Source organism: Bidens hawaiensis, unplaced genomic scaffold, assembly GCF_021521415.1.
Source record: "Bidens hawaiensis isolate Kalapana, Puna unplaced genomic scaffold, B.hawaiensis_p1.1 tig00000326_1, whole genome shotgun sequence".
NCBI lineage: Eukaryota > Viridiplantae > Streptophyta > Magnoliopsida > Asterales > Asteraceae > Bidens > Bidens hawaiensis.
The window spans coordinates 5441995-5462904 of record NW_027491025.1 but is presented as its reverse complement, the minus strand read 5'-3'; the positions used below and the strand labels follow the sequence as shown (position 1 = coordinate 5462904).

The 20910-nt window shown below is 37.1% G+C and overlaps 1 protein-coding gene across 1 annotated transcript; it reads left to right on the top strand.

Annotated features, from left to right (window-relative positions):
* The first annotated feature begins 7436 nt into the window (after positions 1-7436).
* LOC143622241 (hypothetical protein At1g04090-like) lies at positions 7437-10443 on the top strand. The gene is made up of 2 exons (XM_077093437.1): positions 7437-7693; positions 8844-10443. The coding sequence occupies exons 1-2, from the start codon at positions 7570-7572 to the stop codon at positions 10352-10354; spliced, it is 1635 nt and encodes a 544-aa protein (XP_076949552.1). The 5' UTR covers positions 7437-7569; the 3' UTR covers positions 10355-10443.
* Positions 10444-20910: the final 10467 nt, after the last annotated feature.

Sequence of the window (20910 nt, the reverse complement as noted above, 5' to 3'; positions counted from 1 at the left end):
GGATGGTTGGTATAATGCAAACCATAGTCTCTTGTGTATCTTATGTACCTAAGCACCCTTATAATAGCTTTCCAATGTTGAACACTTGGATTGCTAGTATATCTACTTAGCCTACTCACCGCGTATGCTAAATCGGGTCTCGTACATGTCATGAGATACATTAGACTTCCAATGATTCTTGAATACTCTAATTGAGCAACCGGCTCAGCTCTATTTTTACATAGATGTAGAGTAGTGTCAACAGGAGAACGAGCCACTCGCTTGTCTTCCTTGTTGAATTTTTCAAGAATCTTGTCGACATAGTGTGCTTGACTCAAAGTAAGACCTTCTTTGGTTTTAATGATTTTTATTCCAATAATAGTCTCAACTAAACCCATGTCTTTCATGTCAAATCGTGCCTTTAACATGTCTTTTGTAGATTGAATCATTTTATCATTACTCCCAATGATAAGCATGTCATCCACATAAAGGCATAAAATAACATAACCTCCATTTGTGTTTTTAACATAAACACATTTATCACACTCATTAATTTTGAAACCATTGCTAATCATGACTTGGTCAAACTTTTGGTGCCATAGTTTTGGAGTTTGCTTCAAGCCATACAAAGACTTGATGAGTTTGCATACTTTGCCCTTTTAACCAGGGGCGGAGAAACCCTCAGGTTGCTCCATGTATATCTCTTCTTCCAAATCACCATTTAGAAAAGCTGTTTTTACATCCATTTGGTGCACTTCCAAACTTCGTAAAGACGCGATTGCAAGCACCAACCTTATAGAGGTTATACGTGTTACAAGTGAGTAAGTATCAAAATAGTCTAGACCTCCCTTTTGTCTAAAACCTTTGATCACTAGCCTCGCCTTGTATTTATCAATACTTCCATCGGCTTTCATCTTCTTTTTGAATATCCAACGATATCCAAGTGGTTTGCAACCAACTGGAAGATCTACCAATTCCCAAGTATGATTTGGTAAGATCGAATCAATTTCATTCTTGATTGCTTCTTTCCATTGAGGTCCTTCAGGTGAGGTCACCGCTTCATGGTAGGTATTAGGTTCACCTTCAACCATAAAGCTTACGAAGTCAGGACCAAAGGATTTTGCAACCTTTTGTCTTTTGCTTCGCCTTAAATCACCATCCTCAGTCTCGGGCCGTTCATGTGTTCCTTCATGAACCAAGTTGTCATTTTGTGTTGACGAGCTTGCACCTACATCATTCGCTCGTGATGATGAGGCCTCATGTGTGTGTCCTAACTTAGGAAACACGTGCTCAAAATACGAGACAGTATTAGGGCTCGCCTCCATGAAAGTGTTTACGTGTACATTTGGATTTTTGGATTCATGTACAAAAAACCGATGTGCACTACTATTGTGAGCATATCCAATGAAAATGCAATCAACGGTTTTGGGACCAATCCTAAGAACTTTAGGAGGTGGTACGGTGACTTTAGCTAGGCTCCCCCACACTTTCATGTATTTGTACGAAGGTTCTCTTCCCTTCCATAACTTATAAGGAGTCTCGTCCCTATTCTTGAGAGGTATCTTATTTAAAAGATAATTTGCCGTTAAAATGACATCCCCCCACATGTCATGGCTCACCCCAGAACTAACCAACATGGCATTCATTATCTCTTTCAATGTACGGTTCTTTCGTTCCGCCATGTCATTTGATTGTGGAGAATAAGGAGGGGTTAATTCATGAATTATGCCATTTTGTGCGCATAAATCCGCAAATGGTGAAACGTATCACCTCCTCGATCGCTTCTCACACGTTTAATTTTCTTGTTAAGTTGTAACTCAACTTCATTTTTAAACAAGATAAAATTTTCTATTGCTTCATATTTACTTTTAAGTAAATATACATAGCAATATTTTGAGCAATCATCAATAAACGTGATGAAATATTTGTTTCCCCCTCTTGTTGGGCACATTTTTAAATTGCACACATCGGTGTGAATTAAATCAAGTGTTTCAGTTATTCTTTCAACCGATTTGAAGGATGATCTTGTAAGTTTGGATTCAACACATGATTCCCATTTCGAGTTTGTATCAATTTGGAATGTTGATATGCTTTTTAATTTAATTAAACGACGAAGTGAATTGAAATTTACATGTTCTAATCTACCATGCCAAACATTTGAATTTAAAGATTCAATAATATAAGCAGAAGTAGATGCCTTATTCATTTCATTTCCAATCACGGTTACATCAAGTTTAAACATACCATTGAGGGCATAGCCCTTACCAACATACATTCCACGCTTAGTCAAGACAAACTTGTCCGACTCAAACACTAAACGAAAACCAAACTTATTAAGCAACCAACCCGAAACCAAATTCTTACGAATTTCGGGCACATACAAAGTGTTGCTCAAAGTAAGCTCTTTTCCCGAAGTCATCTTCAAGATCACATTCCCATAAACAACTTAGCATCACTAGCAGCCTCCTTAAAGGTGCTAAAGAGGGTCTTGTCACCACACACATGACGGGTCGCACCCGTATCAATTGCGGTTTGTCCCCCACAAGATTGATTTCTTCAATCATTGCCGAGAGCTCGGTGATCATTGCCACCAACGGTTCACCATTTTCATCCACCATATGCGCATGCTCACGCTTAGGCTTTTTGCATTGGTTCGCACGATGGCCATTCTCATTACAATTGTAACAAACACCTTGGAAGTTTGAAGATTGAGGTTTTTTTTTCACAACCTCCTTCTTCGGTCCAAGGTTCACCTTTCCCTTTCCCTTATTTATTTTACCCTTACCCTTATGCCCCCCCCCCCCCCCTAGAAGATTGTCCAAGTTCAACCATGTTGGCCTTAGCCATTGGCTCCACACGAGCTGATTTTTGAGCCGTTTTATTGTCTTCCTCAGTTCGAAGACGAACAATTAATTCATCAATAGTTATCTCCTTTCGTTTGTGCTTAAGATAATTCTTAAACTCAACCCAACTAAGAGGCAACTTTTCAATTATGGCTGCAACTTGGAACGTTTCACTAAGTGTCATACCCTCGGCATGAATTTCATGAAGTATAACTTGTAGTTCTTGGACTTGGGTGATCACAGTCTTGGAGTCAACCATTTTAAAGTCCAAAAAACGGGCCACAACAAATTTCTTTGTTCCCGCATCTTCGGTTTTATACTTCTTGTCAAAAGACTCCCATAGTTCTTTGGCAGTCTTTTTCCCACAATAGACGTTTATACAATGGATCCGCCAAACCATTGAGCACGTAATTGCGACATAGAAATTCAGAATGTTTCCAAGCGTCCAAAGCACTCACACTTTGGGCATCATCTTGGGCAGTGGGTATGGGGGCTATTTTCTCCAAGAACTGTGCTAAGTTCAAGGTTATCAAGTAGAAAAACATTTTCTGCTGCCACCTCTTAAAGTGGACACCCGTGAACTTTTCGGGTTTTTAAGCATGGTTAGCCATTGTGGTCGCTCCCACATTGGCTGGGGTGGTCAAATGGACAGCATGGGTAGCATTAGAAGTGTTTGGGATTGGTCCTGTCATTCTTGCACACAGAAAACAGACCAAGTTAGTAACTTAGAAAAAAAATTCAGAAAATTCTGAAATTTGCCAGATAAATTTATCCCGTGCGAGATAGCTTTATCTCGTGCGAGATAACAAAACTAGCCCAAAAAAGGAGCCTTTTCTGATTTCAGAATGTTAAACCAAAAACGAATCTGTCTAAGTCCAACTTTGAAGATCCAATTCTTGATTCTGAGACCAAAACAGAAAAGAAAAACTGTTTTTAAAACATATACTATTTTGAAACAAAACTGGTTTGGATCAAAATAGAATAGTTTCTGAAAGTTTAAACAAAGTTTTCACGATAAGCTATCTCGTGCTAGATAGCCAAAAACAGCCCAAAAAGGAGCCTTTTCTGATTTCAGAATGTTAAACCAAGAACGAATCTGTCTAAGTCCAACTTTGAAGATCCAATTCTTGATTCTGAGACCAAAACAGAAAAGAAAAAACTGTTTTGAAAACATATACTATTTTAAAACAAAACTGGTTTGGATCAAAACAGCATAGTTTCTGAAAATTTAAACAAAGTTTTCACGAAACGCATTTAAAAATATTGTTTTAAGATTGTAGGAACCGAATTCGTGAATTGAGTAAATAAACAGAAAATTAACAAACAGTTTTATTACTTATACAATACAATACAAGAATCTGAAATACAATACAGAATCAAAGAAATAAACCAAATACAATACGAAAAAAAAATATAAACGGTTTGGCTGAGGATCGTGTTGAACACGGGGCCCTTAAATCAATATTTCGAGTCTCCCAAGAGAACTCGTTGTTTCCCAGGGTACAACAGCCGGAGCAGTAGTACTGCCGGAGTTAACCGTAAACCTGAAAAAGGTTCGAATAAAAGAAACCAGAAATGTAGAAGAAGAAGAAGTTGGAAAAACCTTGCAACAATGCTTGTGTTGTGTGTAAGGTTTAGTGTGTGTTGCAACTTAGTTTACCTCTCTATTTATAGAGGAAAAACAGGGCACAAGTTTTTCATCCCAACAATGTGGGATACACTACTATATTATTTTCTTTCAAATACACACAATCACACATCGATATCTCATTCATCAATGTCTATTAGTGTGCATTTGTTGTGTCATAACAACCTACTAATGCACACGTAACAAATTTTCCAACATCACATGCATGTTCATGTGTTTGTAAGATAATCATCAAAATCATATTTGACGACGACGACGATCACAACTCAATAATCATGAGCATTCATCCAACGCACTCAAAAATCATGGGTATTTGGTGGCCTTTAACTCCACCAACTACATGAACCGTGACTTCATTTTGTCGTGCAATAAACGGTTAAAATTGGACTGGTAAGGCCCAATACTTGAAGCAATTGGAATTTGAAAACGAATTTTGTTTTAGACGTAATAAAATAGATTGTTATTTTTTGGGGGTGTGGGGGGATGTTATGATAATAAACCTTTTCATAAATTCCTGAAAAGAGTGCATTGATTAGTCGACTCACCTGACCCTTTAATTAGCACACATTTCATAAAAATCTTTAAAATGGCCATGGTTTTCAAATAATTTACCCAAATTGGTCATTCAAAAATCGCCATGCCTCTGTTCCTTCTCCTGAACCCCCTCTCTCAAAAAAAAAACTTAAAATAAATATAACCTAGCCTTTGTTCATATTTGTGAGGGTGCCAGAATATGTGAGGACCGGCCAAACTGTTTTGAGGACCGACCGAACTACTAGTGAGGACCGACGAGCTTTTTGTATGGGCCGACAGAATTTGTATTTATTAAGATTATTTAATTTTAAACATTTTAATATGAAAATAACAAGTTATAAAAACAAAATAAAGTTTTGTATAATAATTTTATAATAAGCTATAATGATATACTAAAATTTATATAACAATTTATAAATTTCGTGACAAGATTAACTTGGCTAAAAACGCTTTTAAAAGAGTTGTGAGCATGTACAAAAGATACCCTAATTCTCTGATGTGATAACCTAGGTACACCCTGTATTGCTGGAATCCAGTCTTACATGTGCAACCCGTTTTCAATTGGAACGATGACACATATTGGCTAGACCTTCCACATGGAAATCCAGTATTATTATGTCTTATTGTGGCTTAAATAGATCCTCAATTGTTAGCATTATGACATGACAACTCGTTTTCACATATAAGCCATTTCTAACTTATAACATAGCATGTATTTGGATTACGTAGAATGTTTTCAGGTTAAGGTCCGTTCATCTTTTTATACAAATACAAGTAAATTAATATATATCAATAATATTTGAGTCACTTATCTTAAGTTTTAACCCATCAATCAAATTTTTTAATTCATCAAATCAACACTATTTGTAACACTATCTACCCTTCAATTATTAAAAAGGGAGTATGAAAAAGTTTTATCAAAATTTTGGTAATAAGATAAAAAGATATATGGTTGATCACGTGCATCGTCACGGGTTAAGCAAATAAAACAACACGACACAGAACATTACCGGCCCACGAGGCAAGCATAATATACTGTCTTACTTTTCATTTTTCTTTTTAATTTTTAATGTGTTTGGAACCATACCTAATACCAACAATCTATACAGAATTTAACACTCTTGAGTCAAGACACCATTAAATCAAGTTTCAAACATAAGATCTTAATGTTCTAACAAGTTTTAAGCATTACCATCATGCAATTGAACCACAAGACCAAATGCAAAATATTGTTTTACACTTTCTTATTTTATAAGTACTAAAAGTATTTCTATGTTAAGATAATAACCATATGATTATTATATATTATCACTTTATTTGATCAAGATAAACACAATTTTACCATTTAATTTTGTATCATGCTCCACTACCATTACTTTTTATTTTAAATTTCAGAAGTGTGAATTTCAAAACACAAAATGAATCCAGAGGTGTATAAATATTTGGTTTCGGATTTGACCCTGAATTGGTTCCTACCCGTATCTGACTCGTAAGTACGATATTTTATAGGATTACTTTCTAGAGCCGCACCTGGAACCAGAACTGACCCGGACCTGTCGTAACCGGAAATACTCGTTCAAAACCCGACTCTACCATATCCGAAACCCGAAAAAAACCCGGTAAACCCGGTCAAATACCCGACTATACCTGGAATTGGGTCCTATCTGACTCGGTTTTGACTTTTGTTGACCATGTCCCGTTCCGATTCTCAAAAATACCCGGTTAATACACCTCTAAATGAATCTACCATAAAATCTACATGTTTGAATTTTTCAAGTCCGAGTCAATTTTGGGCTGAACTCAAACACTTACGAACATATGTAAACTTCTAACAACATAAATAATTTAACAGAATATTTTAATTCAATTAAATGTTTACATCAAAAGAAACATACTAACACTAATAGAAACTACTCTTTTTAACTAAGATTTATCAATGCTAGAATTAAAAAGTAAATAAAATAGAGAATATTATTTTTTAAATCTAATCTAACTATTAATTACACTGTTTAAATAAGATGATTTTTTTAAATGATATCATTACTGGGCCTCCACTAGAATGTCACTTAGATGTTATATGAGCCGTTTTCTATTTTATTAAGTCAATCAATATTGTTATATTTGTAAAAAACCTAATAAATAATTTATAGAAATATTTTAGATGAAGGAATATATATATATACAATTTCGTTAAATATCCTATTGAATGTTATAAGTTAACTTTTGAATATATTTAAATATAATGATCTAAAATTTATCATAATCACACGGGTCACTATCTAATGTTGTATTAAAAGAAGTTTTTAAATATTTATGAATTATAAAACTTTGTTATCATTATTTATATCTTAATCTATAAGGTATGTTATTATGATTTATGTATATTATTAAATTTATTTTTTGTTTGTTGTATTTTTTTTATAATAAAAGTTAATATTATATAACTTTTGAAATTAAATAATTAAAAAGCCCATTCAACATTTTATATTTGGTATTTGTTTCTTTTAATGGGTATGTTGACAAAATCATCATTTGTTGTTCACCAAATCTCTTTTCTTACAAAAGATGCACTCCTCAGTCACCACTACCCTCCTCTCTCTGTTCTCCATTATCTGCTTCAATGGCCCAACAATGGTGGATTCACAGGACACCTTCAAGCTTCCTTCTCCTTTACCCAAATGGCCTCCTGGTACTCCTCTCTTTATATATACATATTATTATATTTGTGTGTGTTGTATGTATCAATGTATGTATGTATGTGAAATCTCTTGTTGTTCATCATTGTCTTTCTTAGTATGCTTTGGGTGTTTGGATATTCCAAAATTGAGCCTTGCATCATATCATTTTCATATTATCCAATTTTACAGGTAGTTTCTAAATACTTGACAAAACATGAATCATCCTTGTAATGAATTTTAATTTCATACCAATATGTAGAAACATAGATATTACATCAACATAGCAGGTAGGCGGGCAACAAGCTGCGCCGCCACCCCTTTCTGAATTGCAAACCCTAACCTGCTAAAGACATACCACTGCCCCTTTGGAGTTGACACATTGCTATGCACAGCCTGTTGGACCCTGATTAGAAAACGGATAGCTTCCGGTGCCAAGGAGCCAAATGTATCAAAAGCCAGAGGGACAAAAACATGTTGGTTCTCTTCGCAGACTTTAGCATGTTTCTCCACCTTCTTTATTTCAGCCGTTTCAGCCCTTGTAATTAATTTGTATTTTATTTATTTATTTGTTTTAGTACTAAAATAAAAGTGTAGCTACATCTTGAAAGATAAAGCTCAAATCTTGAATTTAAAATCCAAAGTATGAAGTTACAGTTGTAATTACTTGATAGAGGCATTTGCCTATTAGATGAGACGTTCCGTACTTCCGTGTAACGTAATTTAGGATTATTGGTGTAAAATAGTAGAAATAACATTTGTTGTTGAAGAGAAGAAAAGGTTAGAATTAGAATGATAAAGGAATGTGTGAATTAATGACTAGTAAATAAAAGTGTCTGAATTAACATGTTTTACAATCGTAAATAATATCGAATGAAAGCCGAAAAATTTAGGGAAATCTTGTAAGTAAAAGTCGAGGTTCAAGGTGAACGAATTTGGGTACAAGAGTCGGGCAAACCACCTATAACGCTTCGTCGTTGCTATGTCCGACTCCATAAGACTTTTTTCGTCTATATCTAGTAGGCATGCAACTCCAAATGTATAAGAAATACGTATATTTTAAATTGCGTGTTTACGTTACTTGCCCTTTTATTTTATTTTTTATAATTGGTTTATATAGCATTTTGTTAATTTTGGGTATGTGCATTTTTTACTTTTTTTTAGGTGGAGGGTTTGCAAGTGGAACAATCGATTTAGGAGGACTACAAGTGAGTCATGTAACTACATTCAACAAAATATGGGCAACAAATGAAGGAGGACCCGATAATCTTGGGGTAACATTTTATGACCCGATTGCAATCCCACAAGGGTTTTCAAGTTTAGGATCTTATGTCCAGCCAAACAATATCCCACTTTTTGGGCACATTCTTGCGGGCAAAGATATATCAAAGGACTCTTCAAAACCCACTCTAAAATTACCTATTGATTACACTCTTGTGTGGAGTAGCGAGTCTTTAGACATAACAAAAGATGGAGAAGGCTACATCTGGCTTCCGAATGCGCCCGACGGCTATAAGGCCGTCGGGTATATAGTTACTGGCTCGTCAGTGAAGCCACCACTTGATAAAGTCAGTTGTGTCCGTGCAGATTTCACAGACACAACAAACACTACAACCATTTTGGAAAATGAGAAAGATCTTTATCTTAATGGGTTAAACGAATATCGTTATGTGGGCGGTTTTCTAGTTGGAAATGGAAATATAGTAAATTTGAAGGGTAGTTTAGCAAATTCAATGCCGAATTTGAATCAAATCAAAGCATTGATTCAAACTTATTCTCCGCTAATTTATTTCCATCCTGATGAACAATACCTACCCTCGTCAGTTGATTGGTTTTTTCAAAACGGTGCATTGTTGTACCACAAAGGAGACGAGTCCAAACCTAACCGAGTTGATACAAACGGGCTCAACCTTCCACAAGGTGGCTCGAACGATGACACGTATTGGCTAGACCTTCCACTTGATGGTTCAAGCAAAGATAGAGTCAAGAAAGGTGATTTACAAGACGCGTGTGCTTATTTCCATGTTAAACCCGTGTCGGGTGGACTATTTACCGATATTGCCATTTGGGTTTTCTACCCTTTTAACGGAGGATCAAGGGCAAAAGTGAAATTTGTAAATCTTTCATTAGGAAAGTTGGGTGAACATGTAGGTGATTGGGAGCATGTCACATTAAGAATAAGTAATATAAATGGGGAGTTAAATAGTGTATTCTTTTCACAACATAGTTGGGGTAAATGGGTGAGTGCTTCAGCACTCGAGTACCACACGGGTAATAAACCCGTGGTTTACGCGTCACTGCATGGGCACGCGTCATACCCAAAGCCCGGGTGTGTTTTGCTTGGCTCGGGAGGGTCGGATGTTGGAGTTAGAGACGACACGGCCAAGAGCGATAAGATGATGGATACGGGTGTTAGGGCGGTGGTGATCGCGGCGGAGTATTTGGTGGAGAAGGTGGTGGTTGAACCACCATGGTTGAATTATGAGAGAAAATGGGGTCCTAAAATTGATTATGATGTTGATAAAGAAGTTAAAAGGTTGAAGAGTGTGATGATATGGAAATTAAAGAAAGCATTCGAGAGATTAGTGGAGGGTGTACCAAGAGAAATGTTGGGTGAAGATGGACCAACAGGGCCAAAAGTGAAAAATAATTGGAGTGGTGATGAGGATGTTTGATTAATTGATTTGAAACTTTAAATTGGTTGATCAAACCTTAAAGGTACATCCATTTTCAAGTTATATATATTAAAGTAGTTTATGCTTTTTAGATACTAGATAACTTAATTACCACTTAAAATTACATATTGTAAACTAATTTAAATCATGTACAAGAGTTAATGGTGTAATTTATGTTGGTTACAATGTATTAATCATACTTATTCAGTTATTTGTATAACATACATCAATCATAATTTGAAAACATTTAAAACTATATTTTTAATACGACTTATTTATTTAAACAAGTCAACTGATGACTAGTTGTAATCAAAATTCAAACACATTAAATGAGTTGGTGTGTTATAAACATGTAAACCGGTCATAAACAAGTTGATATATCGACCTGTTTAGTTAAACATTGTTATGGGTCAATATGTTTAATTAAATAGATAGGTGGGTTGATGATTTTTAATTAAACAAGTTAACCACGTTTTTGGAGGCCCTAAACGAACTAAAAAGTTAAAAGACATTGGCCTTTTAAAAAACTTTCTGTTATAAGACTATCCACTATCACAACCCAAACCAACCCAATCATTTATTAAAAAACTAATTTCTTTCTCTTCCACCTATACAACCCAACCCAATTCAATATTTCACTCACTATCACAACCCAACCTAAACCAATATTTTATTAAAAAAATAAGCTTCATTTTTTATCAAATTTATATCAAAATGTTCAATATTTTTTTATAAATAAAACAATGCTGTTACATTTTTTTAAAAAATGTTAAAAATTGTAATTTTTATGAAAAAACCAAGTTAGATGTAAAAGTTTGGTTGCAAACTTGGGTTGCTAGAACAACCTAGGTTGCAACCGGTTGTGAACAAAAATGAATTTACAATTATTTAATTAAAATGTTTTTTTGTCATTTTGTGCCACCTTGCAACCGGTTCTGAGCTTGGGATCGACAACCATAACAAGAAATAGCAATGATAAATTAGTTTAATGTAAAAGCCTGATAGCAAGCGCAATGCATTATCATTATCATTCAAGTGAATAGCAAACATAACAATAATAATAGCAAGTAAATTACCTAATTTGTATTGTGTGATACTTAATAGAAATGATAAATGGGAACTGAAATTAGCTAAATATCCAATCTCCTAACAATGATAAATAGCAATTTATCGACAAACACACCCACAAATGCCTTGAACATATAATAACTAAAGCTTACCCAACTATGGCTCAAATCCTTCGACCCATGCTATGTCAATTCACCAAACCATATCGCCAAACCGTTTCCATCCAACCATAGAGTCGATGTTAAAATAGTAACCCAAACACTCCTTACAAAATACATGTATAAATCAAATCTTAACCCAAACTAGCCAAGATCAAATTATCCAACCCATCAATTTAACCCAAGCTCAGATAAGCCAAACCTCACCTATTAGCCCAACCACTACTCACACAAGCATTCAAGCCTAAACCACCCAAACGACCTAAACTCAACAAACCTCATAAATCCAACTCAAGAAAACCCAACTACGCAAGCCAACCGAAACATACTCACTCTTCACCAAATTTCCAAACCATTCACCATCCGAAGCCTAAAACCACTTCATACACACGCAAGCTCCGCTTTACCCTTAAATTATATATATATATATATATATATATATATACACACATATATATGTATGTATACCTACATACAACTAGTGTATTTTATAACAACCTCATGTGTTCAAATAATCACTTATAGATTATAAACTCTTTCAAGATTAACGGTTTACATGTTATGTTCATATTCTATAAATTATCTTTGTAAAATGTAATATTGTCATGACAACAAAATTTGATTATGAGGATTTTGCTTTCAAATATTATTAAACGATCATATGCGCGTTTTCAAGATTTTAAATACTGTCACCTAAGGTAATAAATCTCATAAAGACTTTATAATTACGAGGTTTCATTTTGAATGTTGAATGCGGGATTTATTTAGTAATAAATTACAACTTTCACCCTATTGCATAAACTCAATGACCATGGATTTGCAAATCTTTTGGGACGCGTTTATAAATATACTTTATTTTCATATTGTGACCTAAATTTTGTTCAATAACGATTTACGCGACTATCACCTTTTATTATTGCAAGCATCATCACCTTATATAATTTATTTTTCATCACAATAACTTTATGTATACGAACTCCCTTAACAATTTGGGTTACAAGACTTACATTCAATAATAATTTAAATATTTTCCCTAACAATGCGTTACCGCGATGCTTTGTTATTATGTACATTTCTTAGAAACAATAAAACGGCCTTACGTAAGACCTCATTTTCAGTTTTAGTCTATTATACGCTACGCGATTTACATATTTCGACGTTAAATTTCGAGTTCACAATTATTGCGATTTTATTTTCATTTGATGAGATGTTTTGATGACAGTATTATACACATGAGATTTCATTTTGTTTTTTGATTTTCGTGACCGAATGCAAACTATTCAATAGTAAATTGTGTAATACTTTCAAAACTGTAACTTCACTAAAAATCTCGTTTATCTTTTAAACGATATTTTCATGACTATGTTGTTTATGTATGAGCATTTATGTAAACACGATTCTATACATTATTCTATATCATTTTATCTAATCTATTAACGGCCTATGTGTGGCTGTCTACAAGTTTTGGCGCTATTAGAAACCGTTATTATAATGACGATTATATAAATGGCTTCACAATAGTGGTCGTATTCACGTCTTATCACATTTCATCGATGGTTTTGGTTGTTAACTAGATGTTATTTTATTTATATTGATACATGTATGCGTCACCCCAAAGAAACTCACCTCATTCTCGTGATTCCATGTAATCATATCCTCAAATACTTATAACCTCAAGTTTGTGCACGTGTGAAACTCCCCGTACGACATTATTGCAAGTGGTATAATTGTTTATCTCAACTTTATGTGATCATTTATTGGACTTTTCATTTCTATTTATCGGGTTTCAGCTTATCAATACTATTTAGTACCTCGATTTATAGACTTTGACAATTATCTTTATGACTTTTGACTTCGAATCTTATTTCATATTGTTTACCCTAAATTTTTTTTATTTATTTGATCGTCTTCACTTAATTTAAGCCGAATTGTTATTTTCGCATTGGTTTATATTCCAAGACTGTAAATTGTTTCATTTCTGTATTCCATTTTCTTACTTATTGAAAAGTCTATCCCAAAATTCTCAACCGCTAGTACTGTTTTGCCAATATTGGTAAAAATTCAACAAATTTATTTACACATCTATTATTTAAAGATTTCAAAATAAATATGTCTTTTAAACCACATAATGGGACGAACCATGTGGACTACGACGATCGAAATAATTATGGGTGCACACTTAATTATCGAAATCCCCGTATGGAAGCCATAGTAAGTACGGTTGTGTGCGATAACTCAGACCCGAGGATGATGGCAGAAAAACGATAAAAATGTGAAAACATAATAAGGGCATTGTGGATACGCCGCTGGTACATCCTATATATAAGTGTCTTTATTGTGTTTCTCATTTGTAGCGTTTTTCGAGTCATGCAAGGATTTGACGTTATTCTTTTACAAAAAAAATTTCATGCAATTGTTTTATCTAGAGCGACGTTCGCTAGTAATTACTTTTCTTTAAGTTTATTTTAATTTCGAGACGAAATTTTCAAAAAGTTGGTGATACTGTGACATTCGTCAAATTCGAGCCTCGATTTTTTTTCGCTTTGTAAACTTTCATATTGCAAACCCGACTCAATTTATTTTTAGAACATTATTTAATTATTATATAATACTATTAAAAACCTCGATCTTAAATAAATCGGTGCTTGTCATATTATAGTGTCGTTAAGAAAAACATAAAGGGTCCAAACTAATTTTCGTAAACTCGTTATAAGCTTTTGAGAACCTTTAAACTAGTATGTAAATTTTGATGAAACTTAAGGGGCCATTATTGAAAATATGCATTACATATATAAACACAAACAAACCCTAGCACATCTATACAACCCAGCCGCAACCCTTCTTTCTCTCTCGTGATTCCGGCGCCGTTTTCCGGCGACCTCCGACGGCGATTCCGGCAGTCCTTGTTGCTATTGTTGCACACCACATCAGCTACATCATCGCAGCAGCTCCCCATCGTCGCCGCTGTTACCACCTGAACACCGCCACCTCCGTTTCCGGCGAACAGCCCACCCCTCCTTCCCGTTTTTCGACCTCCAACACACCATCACCACTTCCCTCCTCTCTCTCGGTCCTCTGGAAATCACCACACCCTTTTTCCTCGTTTTTCCGGCGACCGGAATTCCGGCTGTCGTGGTCTCTCTCAGCTGTCTCTCTCTCTTTCTCTCTCCCACTCACTCTCTCTCCGTCCTTCCCTCTCTCTCTCCCTCCGGTTCTGTTTTTGTTTCCATCTCCGGCAGGCTCGGTTCTTTCCCGGTGTAAAGCCACGACTCGCGAACCTATAATAGGTAAATATAATTTGGATTTTGGTATTGTTAGTTTTCGCATAGAGATTGTCGGATTTAAACCGTTAATAATTGGTTATATTGTTGGTTATATAATTTGAAACGAGTTGGATTGGGTATGAAGTTGTTTTGAATTGGGAAAAGATTAACACCCGGGAAATGGATATGTTATTTTTGTATGGGTTTAAAATAACATTTTGTTATTTTGGTTCGGTCGGTTTGTACATAAGTTGTTGAACTAGAGGTCACGCGTTTGCGTCTCATCCGATCGGTTTTGGTTTTGTTTCTTTTTATACTTAACAAATTTATTAATATTACCTAGTATTAACATCAATACATAAAAATTATTATTAGTATTATTACATATAACTTACTATTATATTTATTAATTGATAATATTATTATTATCTATAAAAATCATATTTTTATCATTTATTTATTAACAATAATATTATTATTTTTATTTTGTGAACTCGTATAGAACTCGAACCAACATCGGGTATAGTATCATTCAATATTATTTATTATTATTATTTTTTATCAACGACACTTTAATTAATACCAAGATTTCTATTCTACAACTATTAATACTAGTATTAGTAATAATAATTATTGTTATTTTTTTTATTATTATTTTTTTTTTGAAGGGCCAACTAAGTAACGTCGGGTACTCCGTACGCAGCCCCCATTGGCTAAAGGTATCCCGAGCCGGCCACTAGTCCGGACGGACGGAGCCCCTAGCGGTCCACCTGTTGAGGGATTCACCGGATAAAACCCGACCCCCACGCCCGCCATACGGCACGACAGCGAGGAACCGGTAAAACCGGTTGAGATCAGAACTCGAACCCTGGCAAGCCAGGGTCATCCCTCATATCTCCCATATAAGTTGGTGGTAGTGAGGTTTGAACCCCCTACCTCTCACTAGTAAAGTGAGTGCTCTACCATTTGTAACATCTGACCCGATCCGACCCGACCCAGGTACCCGTTTCTCTGACCCGATCTCTTTCTTTTATGATTTAATATTTATTTATACTTATACTTTATTTTTAATAATAATAATATATTTTCCTTCCCGCCTCTCTCTCTCTTTTTCTTTCCGCCGTCCCGTCCCTCTCCTTCTCTCTTTCCGCCCTCTTTTCCCTCTTGTCGCCATCCCGCCCTTACGCCTTGTTTCCCTCTTTTTCTTCTAACTCTTTGCTTGTCCTTTGTTCCTTCCCGCCTAAGGTTGTCTGCGCAGCTCCACGCGCCAGACCCCTTACAAGGAAGCCTGCGTAAAGACCATCTGTTCCTGCGATACGCGAGACGAACTCTTCTCGCAGCGCGCTAAGAATTGTAATTCTTCTCGCAGCGCGCTAAGAACGGTAGTTCTTCCCGCGACGCGCTAAGGATTGTAGTTCTTCTCGCAGCGCGCTAAGTATCGTAGTTCATCCCTCGACGCGCGAAGAATTATAGTTCTTCCCGCGGCGCGCTAGGAATTTTAGTTCCTCCCGCGGCGCGCTAAGAAATGTGATTCTTCCCGCGGCGCGCTTAGAAATGTAGTCCTTTCCGCGACGCGTTAAGGTTGGTTCTGTCTGCCTTCGCGCTCGCGCTCTCTTGACCTTCTGTGTCTGCCTTCGCGCTCGAGCTTTCTCGCGCTAAACCCTTTGAGTTTTCTTCTGTTTAATCTAGCCGTTGCTTTTGTGTTGTCTTATCTTTTGAGCTGTTGACCTAATCTGCTTTAGGTCTGAAAAGTTACTTTCGGCGCAGCATGCGCACCAACCCCATTGGTTGGCAGATAAAGTGACTGACATTATCTTTTGAGATCTGCTTTTGCCATGCTTGACCAGTACCTTTATCTGACCCGCCCATGCTTTTTACTGTTAACCTGTCAGCTTTTCCTTTGCCCCCTGCAGCTGCCATATCTTTCCATATCTTTTACTTTTCTGAACTTGCTTTTGATATCTTTTGTTATCTTTTGTTTTGTCTTGTTCTGTTTGTCTTGGAACCTTTTCCCCTTTTTCTGGATTCATGTCTCCTAGGGTTTCTCTATAAATAATAATATTATTTTTCCTAACACATCACACACAAACACTTATTATCTCTCTTCCTTTGCTCTCTGCCGATTGTCCTCCTGCCGCCTCCTCTCTTGCCTCCGTTTTCTCCTCTCTTCTGCCCTGCTTTTCGGTAATATATTATAATTTACTTATTAATTATGCTAACTTATAATCAAGACTTAAAACCAATCATTAAAACAATAATCTTATTTATAGGTTAACTTGTGCTTGTTTAAAGTTGGTTCTTGCTTTATCTTACACCGCATCGTTTATCAAGTGAGTAATCTCGTACCTAATCCCTTTTTGCTTTTAATGTTTTGGGATGTTCATGTGTTCATACCAACTTAGAGTCTTAAACTTGTTTATGAACTTTAGTCGCGCAGTATCCCATGTGTTGAGGACGTAGACTTGGCTGTTTATTTGTATGTGTGGATCATTAACCGTCTTGTCGGTCTATTCCGCAGTTTTCATGGTACCATTAGATGAACACGGGAGAACTATCGTTTATGATTTTCTCTTTTGTTTACACATGCACAGTTTGTCTTGTTTGTGAGCTCAATTGTGAGCACTGGCAGTCTTATGAATCTTAGAGTTGGTCCCGATCAGATTACACCCTTGTTGAAAACCAGACATACACATGTTGCGCGCAGATTTATTGATATCTATGTATTGTATTAAACTTGATTTCTCACCAACACGCAAGTGTTTGACGTTTATTTTAACACATGTTCAGGTTTGCAGTAGCTGTTTTGGAGCTTGTGGACACGTAGGAAGTTTTCTTTATTTTGGACCTAGATTAAAATGTATCAAGACAAGTTATTGTTGTTCGAATATTTTGCCTTATAATATATTGATTTATGTTGATTTATATTATTTGTGTTTACCCTGCGCGTGCGCGAATGAATGTATTTATTAAATATTGACACCCAATAGTGTCACGAGTAATGAAACAATATGTGGCGCCCCGATGTATAATCCGCCTTTGGTCGGGGTGTTACAGATTGGTATCAGAGCTCGTTGACTTTAGGATAGGTGGTTAGACGTAACGGCCTAGAATACCTAAGAGTCCCTTCTCGCGCATGAGAGAAATCTCATGTTTGCGCGCTTATTGTTAATTACTCGTTGTTTATGAATATGCTCGCGCTTGCGCAGTGTATGATTTTATGTTTTATTTCGCGATATTTCGATTTTTGTTGAATTTCGATTTTTATTGATTTTACTTACATATTCGTTTGTTGGGTTTGAAAATCCGAAAAGTCATGGTGATACATGAATAGTTGATTTTCAATTTCCATTTACGATTATGTTCTGAGGTTGGAGACTTGAAAAGTCATGGTGATACATGAATTGTCAACCTCCAATACTCATTTTCTTGTGTATTTTATATTGAAGATTGAAAAGTCATGGTGATACATGAATCGTCAATCTCCAATACTCGTTTGCTCGTATATTTTAAATTGGGAATTCGGAAAGTCATGGTGATACATGAATTGTCGATTCTTGATTCGAATTTGTTACCTTTATTAAGTCTGCATTTAAAGTCATTTAATCTACTTTAACTTTTGATAGTATCTAACTCCGTGAAACCAAGCTTTATAAAGTTATACTTCGCGATAAAACCAAGATATTAACTAAAATTAAAACTTTTATAGAATGCCTCCGCTATCTCGCCGATTTCAGAGAAGAGAAGCCTCGCGCATGCGTAGACAGCAACGTTCCCAGGAAATGGCCGCCGCGATAGCCCAAGCCTTGAGCCAAAACAATACCTCCAGTTATAACATTAAGTCCTTTAACGCGGGTAACCCTCCAAAGTTCACAGGTCTTGAAGGAGCCACCGTGATGCTCCAGTGGCTTGAGAAAATAGAAAACACTTTCCTCCACACCCAATGCCCCTCAGACAAACGAACCCTGTATGCTTCCAGTGTCCTGGAATCTAGAGCGCTTACCTGGTGGAATGGAGTAGCTCATGCGCGTGGCGCAGAAGCTGCTTCCATCATGCTCTGGGAGGAATTTAAGGAAATTCTTACGCGAGAATTCTGCCCTCCCAACGAAGTTAAGCGCTTGGAGGAAGAATTTTGGAATCTTAAGCAATACAGCGGTGAAGCGCGCGAGTACGCGACGCGCTTCCATGAACTAAGCCTGCTTGTCCCTCACCTTGTTACCCCTTCCCGCCGAGCCATAGAGAAATTCCTTGGGGGTCTCCCCATGGAAATTCAAGATTCTGTATGGGCTAGAAACCCAGTTACCCTCTCTGACGCCATCGAGTTGGCCGCTGTGCTCAGCGACAACCATGTCAGAGCAGGAACCCTGTTCCTGCGGGGATCTGAGAAGACCAAACTCACCAAGACTGCCCATGGACCAACAGAAACCAAACCTGAACCCTCAAACCATAACCAGAAACGTAGGCGCAGACAAGCTTACGCGCTTACCAGCCCACCCATAGTCCAGCAACCCGCATACCAACCTCCAGTTTACGCGCCTAACCCTCTGTCAGCCTACCCAACACCTCCTATAGCCCACAACTATGCCTTAACCAATCCAGCACTCCCTGCCCCGCCAACTAAGAAACCTTACACAGGAAACCATCCCTTTTGCCCAACCTGTAGATTTCACCACCCAACCCAAACCCCGTGTCGACTTTGTACCCGATGTGGCCGTACTGGTCACCTTGCAGAAAACTGTAGAGTCCTTCTCGCCAATCCAATTGCGCCAACAGTCTACCCGCAGAACCCACAACCAACCTACCAAAACCCACGACCCAGATCGTGCTTTAACTGCGGTGATCCCAGTCATTTCCGGAAAGCGTGCCCAAGGCTACAAGTTCAGATTACGCAAGCGAATCCGGTGAACCAGATTTCGAACCAAGTGACGCGTGGACGAGCTTTTAACATAACCGCGCACCAAGCGCAAGCGAATAATGACGTAGTTAATGGTACATTTTTGCTTAACGGATTTTATGCTTCTGTACTTTTTGATACTGGCGCCGATCGAAGTTTTATCTCTCGCGCCTTCGAGCAGAAGCTTGCGCGACCGCGCAACGATTTAAAAGAAGATTTTTCAGTTGAATTGGCTAACGGTGAAACTGTTTTAATTAACTCAGTGATTAAAGATTGCACGCTTAACCTTAACGAAAACGATTTTCTGATTGACCTCATCCCTATGCCTCTTGGAAGCTTTGATGTTATCATTGGTATGGACTGGCTCTCGAAGAATTGCGCCGAAGTTATTTGCGCCAAGAAGATGATTCGCATACCTCGAGAAAATGGTGATCTTCACATCTACGGCGAAAAACCCTCCAGTGGTCTTAAACTTATGTCTTGCGCCGAAGCCCAAAGACTCATGCGGAAGAAGTGTATTGCATTTCTAGCCCATGTGGTTAAACCTGCTGAAGAAAAGAAGCTTCGCGATATCCCTGTTGCGCGTGATTTCCCTGAAGTTTTTCCTGATGATCTTCCTGGTATCCCTCCCGCTCGTGAAGTCGAGTTCCGTATTGATCTTGTCCCTGGTGCTTCCCCCGTAGCTAAATCTCCTTATCGTCTTGCACCCGCTGAGATGCAAGAATTGGCCAGCCAACTTCAAGAGTTGACTGCTAAAGGATTCATTCGCCCTAGCTCTTCGCCCTGGGGTGCTCCGGTGTTGTTCGTTAAAAAGAAAGATGGATCGTTTCGCATGTGTATTGATTACCGCGAGTTGAACAAACTCACCATTAAAAACCGGTATCCCTTACCGCGTATTGACGACCTCTTTGATCAACTCCAAGGTGCCTCTTGTTTCTCCAAGATTGATCTCCGCTCTGGCTATCACCAGTTGCGCATCCGCGATGAAGATGTTCCGAAGACAGCTTTTCGAACTCGTTATGGCCATTTTGAATTCTTGGTCATGTCCTTCGGTTTAACCAACGCACCCGCCGTTTTCATGGATCTAATGAATCGGGTGTGTAGGCCTTTCTTGGATAAATTCGTGATTGTGTTTATCGATGACGTTCTGATTTATTCTAAGACCAAGGCCGAGCA

Excerpts from the sequence above, each read along its gene's own strand:
- LOC143622241 (XM_077093437.1), top strand. The coding sequence starts at position 7,570 with ATGCACTCCTCAGTCACCACTACCCTCCTCTCTCTGTTCTCCATTATC. Across the intron at positions 7,694-8,843 it reads TTTACCCAAATGGCCTCCTG|GTGGAGGGTTTGCAAGTGGA; the intron begins GTACTCCTCTCT and ends ACTTTTTTTTAG.